This window comes from Elephantulus edwardii, unplaced genomic scaffold (assembly GCF_000299155.1).
Source record: "Elephantulus edwardii isolate Elephantulus edwardi_28Jun2011 unplaced genomic scaffold, EleEdw1.0 scaffold00017, whole genome shotgun sequence".
Lineage (NCBI taxonomy): Eukaryota > Metazoa > Chordata > Mammalia > Macroscelidea > Macroscelididae > Elephantulus > Elephantulus edwardii.
In genome coordinates, this window is record NW_006399767.1 from 8,551,554 (window position 1) to 8,561,408 (window position 9,855).

A 9,855-nucleotide genomic window follows, 5' to 3' on the forward strand; every position below is an offset into this window, starting at 1 on the left:
TGCGGGGAGAAGGGTGCAACAATGAATGAATGGAATCCCAAAATCTCTGTAGATGTTCATTGAAATGAAAAATAAACAACCTAAATTAAAAAAAAAGTTTGGTATAATTGCCTCCCTAAGAGCAGAATGTTTTTATTTCCTGTTTTAGCAAATTCTGTTTTAAGTTTATTGGAGTTCTTGGGCGGCACAAGTGTTTAAGTAAGTGTTCCATTGCTAACTAAAATGTATACCCAGAAGAATACGTAAAAAAAGCAGACATTGGAAAACTTTGGAGCAAACTTCTACTATGATTCAGTAATCCAAATGGGGTCTACATGGGTCTGACTAAATTGCAGCTATATATTTATATTATTATTATTATTGCCTCTATGACCTGTGCATGCTTGGAAGAAATCCATGTCTCTGAATGCAGAGGGAATCTGCTCACTAACTGCCACAATAATAGCTATTATTTGCTGAGCATGTACTTGATATGTGCTGGTAGCCTAGGGGCAAGGAGTTGCCTATCAATGCAAAGGCACAGCACACAATTAGAGTTTACCAAGTGTTCCATAGGCAAAAGATGAGCAATCACCTCTCATGCTGTTTATAGATTCTGAAAACCACTAGAGTGTCAGCTATGAATGAATTCCAACTCTACAGCACATGGCAAAAAAATGTTTAAATGCATTAATTTGTTTAATACAGCAAACTTTAGGGGGAGTGCTATTATTATCCCATTACACAAGTGAAGTACTCAAGCTTCAATAAGGTTTCCTACCTTACCCAAAGGTATACATCTGGTAGTTGCAGTGCCAGGGTACAAATCTAGATTGTCTTACTCCAGTGGCTGGTCATTCAATTCTGCTGCCTTTCATTAACTACAGAAAATAACTCAGATTTTAGGAGTCCCGCATTTTCATTACCTTTTCATGCAAGGTCTAAACAACAGTAATTACAATAATGTTGTAGAAATAACATTATTGTTTGAGTTAGACTTGGTATTGTGCTATCAAGTGATGGGAGGAGTACTTTTAAGGCTGATCTCAAACCCACTCCATTGTATTGCGCTTTCCCCTCTAGTCAATAATAGTTTAGGAAGAGCTCATGGTTTTTATGGTCATACTAAATTATTAGAAGAGCCCTATATTTAGGTATTGAAAAATCTGTTCCAATATAGATCTACTGTTGTTGTTGTTGTTGTTGTTGTTGATTGCCTTTGAGTAACACATGACACATAGCAACTTTATAAACAAAAGACCTAATGTCTTTCCATAACAATTGTCATTTCTCCAAGTTCATAGACTTTCCAGAGGCATGTGGTTTAGGAAGTGGGTGCCACTCCTGCTTCCAAACCTGTTTTACAACTGGGAGCTCCACACAACAGTGTCCACATTGGGAACAATTCCAGTATTTGATATCCCAATGGCACAAGGTTCATCATCACATCAAACCCAGGTTACTTCATACAGCATATTGACAATGAGTGATGTACAAAGTGGAAGAATGTTCCTCCAGATATAACAGCATTAGTCTCACTTAGCAGTGGTTAAGTGTTGTCAAATCAAATATGACTGAGAGTAAGCTTTGCACAAAAGACCTGAACTCTGTTCTGTAACTAACATCATTTCTGTACATTTATAGAGTTTAGAGTTTGTAGAGTTTCCAGACACATGTAGTTTAGGAAGTGGATGGCATTCCTGTTTCCCAGCATAAATCAATCTGGAAGCTCATCCAAACTACACCTTCATTTTATTTCCACTTTAAATACTCTCTATTTCTTAATACTGAGCTCTGGTGGCCTTGTGATCTGCTAATGCAAAATAGTTTGAATCCACCAGCTGCTTCAAGGGAGAAGTATGAGCAGTGACTTTCCGTGACATTTATAGCCTCTGAAAACCCACTGGAGGGTCAACTATGAGTCTGTTCTGACTCACCAACAGTAAGTGAGTGTATTCTCTAACAGAAGAGAAAAAAAAACCTCTTCATTCTACTTGTTTTACCACTTTTTTACCATGTGGGTACTGGTTTGAGGGACAGAGAATGAATGTAATAAAATATAAAATATACTTTACCATAGATGTCTTCATAATCTTAATACACTGTCAACAGCAATTGCACAAATGGCAGGTCACCATGTGGTGAGCCCCAACATATTAATTAGACAAAGCTCTTTAAAAACTCAATTCAAAATTTTAAAATCTAGAGGAAATGGACAAATTCCTTGAAACTTATGACCTATCCAGACTGAAAAGGACAGATAGAGAACACTTGAACAGGTCCATCACAGAAGAAGAAATTGAAAGGTCATAAAATGGCTTTCCTATAAGAAAAGTTCTGGGCCAGATGGCTTCACAGCTGAATCTATCAAACATTCAGAGAGGATCTATCACCAATTCTACTTAAATTATTTCAAAAAAATTGAAAAAGAAGGAACATTCCTAGAGTCATTCTGTGAAGCAAGCATAACCCTAATACCTCATCAGGCAAAGATATTACCAAGAAAGAAAACTATAGAATAATATCTCTCATGAATATAGGTGCAAAAGTCCTTAACAAAATCCTAGCCAATCGAATCCAAAAGCATATTTAAAAAAATACTTCATCATGATTCATACCAGATATGCAAGGATGGCTCAACAAATGAAAAACAATAAACATAATTCATTATGTTAACAAAGCGAATACCAAGAACCATATGATCTTAGCAATTGAAGCATAAAAGGCATTTGACAAAATCCAACACCCTTTCCTGATAGACACTCAGCAAAATTGGAATAGATGGGAATTCCCGCAACATAGTCAAATGTATATATGCAAAACCAAGAGCCAATATCATTCTCAATGGAGAAAGACTGAAACTATTTTCCTTGTGACTAGGAAACAGACAAGAATGCTCACTGACACCACTTCTATTCAATATTGTATTGAAAGTGCGTGCTAGGACAATATGACAAGAGAAGGAAAGAAAAGGCATCTAGATCAGCAGAGAAATGGTTAAACTATCACTATATGCAAATTATACGATCGTGTACACAGAAAACCCCAAAGACAACAACAAAAAAAAAAACTATTAGGGCTAGTAAACAAATTGAGTAGAGTGGAGGGATATAAAATCATTATCTAAGAATCAGTGGGATTCCTCTACAGTAACAAAGATAACTCAGAGAGAGAAAGCAAAAAAGCAAACCATTTACAATAGTCAACCACAAAATGAGATACTTGAGAGTGAACCTAATTAGAGATGTAAAAGAAATATACCAAAAAAAAACTCCTACAGAACATTTCTTTCTGCAAGACACAGTAAAAGACAAAGAAATGGAAAAATATACCCTATTCATGGAAGGGAAGACTTAATATTGTAAAAATGACATCCAACCAAACTCAATCTACATGTTCAATGCAATCCCAATCCAGATACCAAATTAGTTTTTCAAGGAGATCGAAAGGGAAATGGTCAAGTTTATTTGGAGAGGCAAGAGACCCCAAAATAAGCAGAGCACTTCTGAAAAACAAAAATGAAGTGGGAAGTAGAGTACTTCCTGACCTCAAAAGCTACTACACTCTGCTAGTAACCAAAACAGCATGGTACTGATACAACAGTAGGCACATAGACCAATGGAACAGAATTGAGAACCCAGACATAGACCCAGCTATCTATGGTCAACTGATATTCAGCAATGGGAAAAACCTATCAAATAGGTAAATGACAACCTCTTCAAGAAATGGTGCTGGCAAAACTAGAGTGCGTCCTGCAGAAAGCTGAAACAGGATCCACATCTTACATAATACACAAAAATCAGCTCAAGGAGGATCAGATACCTGGAAGTAAAGCCCAAACCCATAAAGCTCATCAGAGACAAACTGGGATTAAGCTTAGAGAGCCTCATCTATGATATAAAGAGACTGTCAAATACATCAAGAAATGCTCAATCTGGAGAGGATAAAATTGATGAATGGGACCTTCTGAAGATTAAATCCCTGTTCGCATCAAAAACATTTTCCAATAGAGTGAAAAGAAAACCTAGTGACTTGGAAAAATATTTGGCAATACCATTTCAGACAAGAATCTCATATCAAAAGTTTACAGACTCCTACAGGGATTCCATAAGAAAAAGACTGATAAAACAATTACAAAATGGGCAAAAGACATGGAAAGAATTTTCACAGAGGAAGATATGCAGATGGCCAAAAGACACATGAAAAAATGCTCAAAATTACCAACAATGAGAGGTGCAAATTGAAACCACAATGAAATACCATCTCACTCCAGTAGCAGTGGCAAAGTTTAACAGAACAGCAAACAATAAATGTTGGAAAGGATGTGGCAAGATAGGAACTCTGATGCGTTGGTGGGATTGTAAAATGGTACAACCACTCCGGAAGGTAGTTTGATGCTTCTTCAAAAAGCTGAGCCTAGAAATTCCATTTGACCCAACTATTCTGCCATTTGGAATATGCTCTGAAAAATGAGAACTGAGGCACAAATGGAGACTTGTACACCAATGTTCATAGCAGTATTATTCTTCATCTCAAGAATGTGGAAACAGCCCAGATGTCTGCCCTCAATCCAATGGATTGAGAAATTATGGTACATTCATATGACGGAATACTACGCAACATGCCGGAGCAATGATTTTGTAAATTACTCCCTAACTTGGATGAGACTGGAGAGCATTATGCCAAGTGAGTTAATTTAGTCTCATAAGGACAAATATTGTATAAGGCCATTATTGTAGAATAAGTATGAGAATCTAAGGCAGGGAGAAGGTAGCAGAGAGGTGAGGATGGGCTGGGTGTGGGAGGGTTGGGTTTAATCATAGGGTTGCACAATTTTTGGGGGTAAGGTGGTGAGGGAAATAAGAAAGACCTAGTTTTAAAAACAATGAATACAAACTTTTTAAATAAACCAGTATAAACTGGAAAAAGGAAAGTAGGTAGTGCAAAAATGAATGAATGGGAATCCAAAATCTCTGTAAACATTCATTAAAATTAATAAAAGAAGGAATATTTAAAAAAAATTTTTAAAAAGGAAAATAGGTAGTAGGGGAAAAAACCCAAAACTCAATGCACTCACCTCCCATAGTACCCCTTGCCTTTACTAAGCACTAGATGCATAGGTAACTGCTTCTGCAGTGGTCTCCTCACCCCAGCAAGATCTTCCATCACCTGTCTTTAGACTTTTCTAGATAGAAAGGGAGATCTGGTGGCTCCGTCCTAAGGAACTGTGCCCCCAACCCAAAGGCATGAGGTTTGAGACCACCAGTTGCTCTGTGGGAGAAATATGTGAAATCTTCTCCTGTCTGACTTACTGCCTCTGAAAACCCACTGGTAGGTCAGCCATGAGTCAGTTCTGACTCAATGGCACATAAAAATAGCAGACAGATAAGGAACCCTGGTGGCCTAGGGGTAAGAAGCTGCCTGCCACCCCAAAGGTTGATGTTTCAAACTCATCAGCTGTTCTGCAGGGGGAAAATGAGCAATCTTCTTCCATGTGATTTACAGCCTCTGAAAACCCCTTGGAGGATCAGGTATGAATCTGTTCTGACTTGATGGCACATGATACCACTAGCAGACATAGTCAGAAGGTACCTATGAGGCATAAATAGTTTTCTATTTCTATTTCTATAGTTTCTAACCCAAAGTGTGAGGTTCAAACCTACCCAGCAGTTCCAAAGGAGAGAAAAAAATAAAAGCCTGGAGAAATATATTCATAGGTTCCCCAGCCAAGAAAACCTGTGGAGATAGTCTACTCTGTAACATAGAGTTGCCTTGAGTCAGAATCAGCTCAAAGGCAACGGATTTAGAAAAAAAAGTCAGACATCCAGCACTTGGGTCCACAGGTCAAGCTCTTTCAAGAGCTACTGCTCACTCTCTCCCATGCTATGCTATCTTCATAGCATGATGTCATGTAGCCTGGGAGTAGATCCATTCACTTAGAGATGTGGGAAGGTGGAATAGTGTGGACCTTGCAAATCATAACATTCCATCAGGGATATCAATCTCAACATGCATCAGAATGAACCTAGATTGGTGAGAGAATCTTGGAGTAAGATTTGAACACTCAGTTTCACTTCCAACAAGCTGCCTGAATTTGGATAAGCTACTTAAGTTATTAAAAAGCAAGTGATATTTAAGTGGTCATCAATGAATTCTTCAGATACATGGAGAAACCAGGAATATTGACCAAGCATTTTCTCCTCTAGTGTTCAGGGTGATGTATTATGCACTTGTATATTCTTGACTGGGAGATGTTATTTTCCCTCAACTTTACCAACAAATGCCTTCTATGGGCAATTATTTAATGATATGCTCTATTTCCTTTTTTTCATTCAGGAACCTATCATTGTATATTTAGAGTTAATAATTCATACAGCATCGCCACCGGGGATGTCACTGTCTACCCACTGCCTCTGGAGTCAGATATCAGGATTGATCCTTTGGAAGATGTCATTCCATGCAAAGGTTCTCACAGTTTCAAATGCTGCGTAGAGGAAAAGGAAGACTACAAAGTTACTTTCCAGATGGATTCCTTTTTCTTTCCTGCTGGTAAGTAGACAATTGCTGGGTTTGGGGGGGTAATATTTCACATATATAGAGCCCAGAAAGTTACTCTTCTAGACTAAGGGACAGTGTCAGAAACAAAATAGAAAAATAGAGTCCTATGAAATTGTTTTCTTCTACACTGCATTGGTTTATATATAATGTCTTGGAAGTTGAGGGAGCAATATTAGGACACCTTTAGATTTTCCCTTACTCAGTATGACAAACTAGATATAGCCTGATAAGCTTTCTTCTATGAAACACCTGTTGTTATATGCAGTCAAGTCGCCTGTGACTCATCATGACCATACGTACAGTAACTCTGAACCCTGCCCTAACTTAAGCCAATTTCAACTCTCTCCAACACACCTACCCCCATTACCCCAATTACTAAATCACTCTATTTTATCCTCTCTTGTGCTGTCCCTCCACCCTTCCAAGCATGATGCTGTTCTTCAAGAACTGGTCCCTCCTGGTCACATGCCCAAATTATATGAGATGGAGTGTCAAAATCCTTGCCTCCAAAAAGCAGCTCTGTATTACCCTTTCCAAGACAGACTTGTTTGTTCTCTTAGCAGTCCACAGTATGTTCAATACTCTTCTTCAGCACCACGATTCAAAAGCATCGATTCTTCTTCTATTACACTTATTATCTAAGTTATTGTCCAGTTATCTGATGCATAGCAAGTAACTGCAAAGGCCATTAAAACACATGAAAAACCTAAGAAAGCTATAAAAATAACACAAAAAGTATTTTAAATGCATAGCTACACAGGCAAGAAAGTAAGAAAATTGGCCAAGGGCCAAAAAACATAAAAAGAAAGATAAATAAAGTTATAAACTATGTCTAATGATGAGTTTCCTAAACATAAACCAATTATCAGAAATCTAGAATCTTAGGTTTTAAAGTGCTAAAGATTTGAACTGCCAAAAGTTTAAATAGAACTTAAAAGAGGCTGTGGCACCAGAGATACCATTACTGATGTCAGATGGATCCTGGTTGAAAGCAAACAATACCAAAAGAATGATGTCTATTTGTGCTTTATTGACTATGCCAGGGCATTTAACTGTATGAATCATAACAAATTATGGCTAACATTGAAAAGAATAGAAATCTCAGAACACTTAATCGTGTTAATGTTAAATCTATACCTAGACTAAGAAGCTGTTATACGAACAGAGCAACGAAACAAAATACTGGATTGTGAATGTCAAGGAAACACTAAAATTAGATATGAATTATAGTGTTTGAAAAGAAAAGAATATAAAGAATATATATTTGTATAATATTTTGAAAATAGATAAACTATTTGCTTTTTTAAAATGTTTTTAAAGCCTTTGAGTTCTTACAAATATCTTTTTTTTTTATACTATGAAGATTGGCCAATGTTCCATGGAGATTCCATTTATGGACCAAAGACTTTAAGTAAAAATTTCAGAAAATTAATTGGGTGAACAGAAAAAGCTTAGAATTTGACATTGTTTTACAACTTATTAGTATTTCTTTTGGTTTCTGAACTAAAAAAATGTAAGTATCTTGTGTTTAGAATATGATTAGAAATGGATATTTTTTTTTCACAATTCTCAGAATTTTCCAGCAATCTAAAAAAAAAAAAAACCTGTAAAAGTTTTAAAGTAATAAATCAGCACTATGGAGGTTTGGGATTACAAAAGAAATAAAATTAAGCAAAGCATGCACCAGCATTGTATCCTTTCACCATACTTATTCAATTTGTACGCTGAACAAATTATTTGTGACGCTGGACTCTATGAAGAAGAATGTGGCATTGAGATTAGAGGAAGATTCACCAGGTTGTGCCAAGAAATCTGGAGAACTACTACCTGGCCAACTGACTGGAAGAAACCTATATTTATTCCCATTCCAAAAGGTGATCCATGGGAATGTGGAAATTATTGAACAATATCATTATTATCACACGCAAGCAAGATCCTGCTGAAGATTATCCAAAAATAACTAGAACAGCACATCAGCAGAGAACTGCTTGCTGTGCAAGCTGGGTTTAGGAGAGGCTGTGATATTAGGGATGTTATAGCTAATATTAGATGGATCTTAGCTGAAAGCAGAGAGTACCAGAGGAATGTCTGTGTTTCACTGACTATGCAAAGACATTTATCTGTCTGGATTACAGCAAATCATGGTTAACCTTGAGAAAAATGGGAATTCCAGAACACTTGTTTGTGCTCATGTGAAACCTATACTTGGACCATGAGGCAATAGTCAGAACAGAGCAAGGAAACTCTGCATGGTTCACTATCAGGGAAGGTGTACATCAGAGATGCATCCTATCTCAATACTTTTTCAATCTATGCGGAACAGATCATCAGAGAGGCCGGGTTCTACAAGGAGGAATGTGGCATCAGGATTGAAGGAAGACTCATCAACAACCTATGTTATGCAGATGATGCAACCTTGCTTGCTGAATCTGAGAAGAAATTGAGGTATTTGCTGCAGAAGGTCAAGGATGGCAGTCTTCAATATTGATTGAAGCTCAACATCAAGAGAAAAAAAAATTTCTCACCACTGGGCCAATTGGCGGTATAGTGACAAATGGAGAAGAGATGAGATTATTAACAACTTTAGTTTGTTTGGCTCCACAATCAACACTCTGGATACCTGCACCCAGGAAATAAAAAACAAATTGCTCTGGGGAAACATGCTGCAGAGTACTGAAGAACAGCGATATTAATCTAAAGACTAAGATAAACCTGAGCCACGGCATTGTCTTCACAGGTACTTGGTATGCATCAGAAAGCTGGACAATAACTAAAGATGATAAAAGAATTCATGCTTTTAGTCATGGTGCTGGAAAAGAGTATTGAACATGCAATGTACTGCTAAGAGAACAAACAGGTATGTCTTGGAGAGGGGAAACCAGGCTGCCCCTTGGAGGCAAGGATTTTGAAGCTCCATCTGACATACTTTGGGCATGTTGCCAGTAGGGACCAATCCATGGAAAGGGACATCATGCTTGGAAAGATAGAGGGACAAAGCAAGAGAGGAGGACCCTAAATGAAATGGATAGTACGAGTGACCGGGGTAATGAGGATACATGTGTCAGAGATAGAGAAGGGTTCAGAGCTGTTGGATATAAGGTCTCTATGAGTGGTGAGCAACTCGATAGCATATAACAAAAACCAATAACCTGAGTTATACAGAGGACACAAGCTTGCTTGCTGAAAGTGAAGAAGACTTGAAAACACTTGCTGGAGAAGATCCAATACTGCAGCCTTCAGTGAGAATTGCATGTCAAAGTCATGAGAACCAAAAGTCACACCATGGGACCTACAGGCAACATTGTTGTTGTTGTTGTT

The 9,855-nt window shown here is 37.5% G+C and overlaps 1 protein-coding gene across 1 annotated transcript in view; it reads left to right on the forward strand.

The window, feature by feature from the left end:
* Positions 1-9,855, forward strand: part of GPR116 (G protein-coupled receptor 116) — a 61,855-nt gene that overhangs the window by 27,104 nt on the left and 24,896 nt on the right. The window contains exon 11 of the mRNA XM_006882126.1: positions 6,316-6,528. Within this exon, the coding sequence (XP_006882188.1) occupies positions 6,316-6,528 (213 nt within the window). The remainder of the gene's footprint in view (positions 1-6,315; positions 6,529-9,855) is intronic.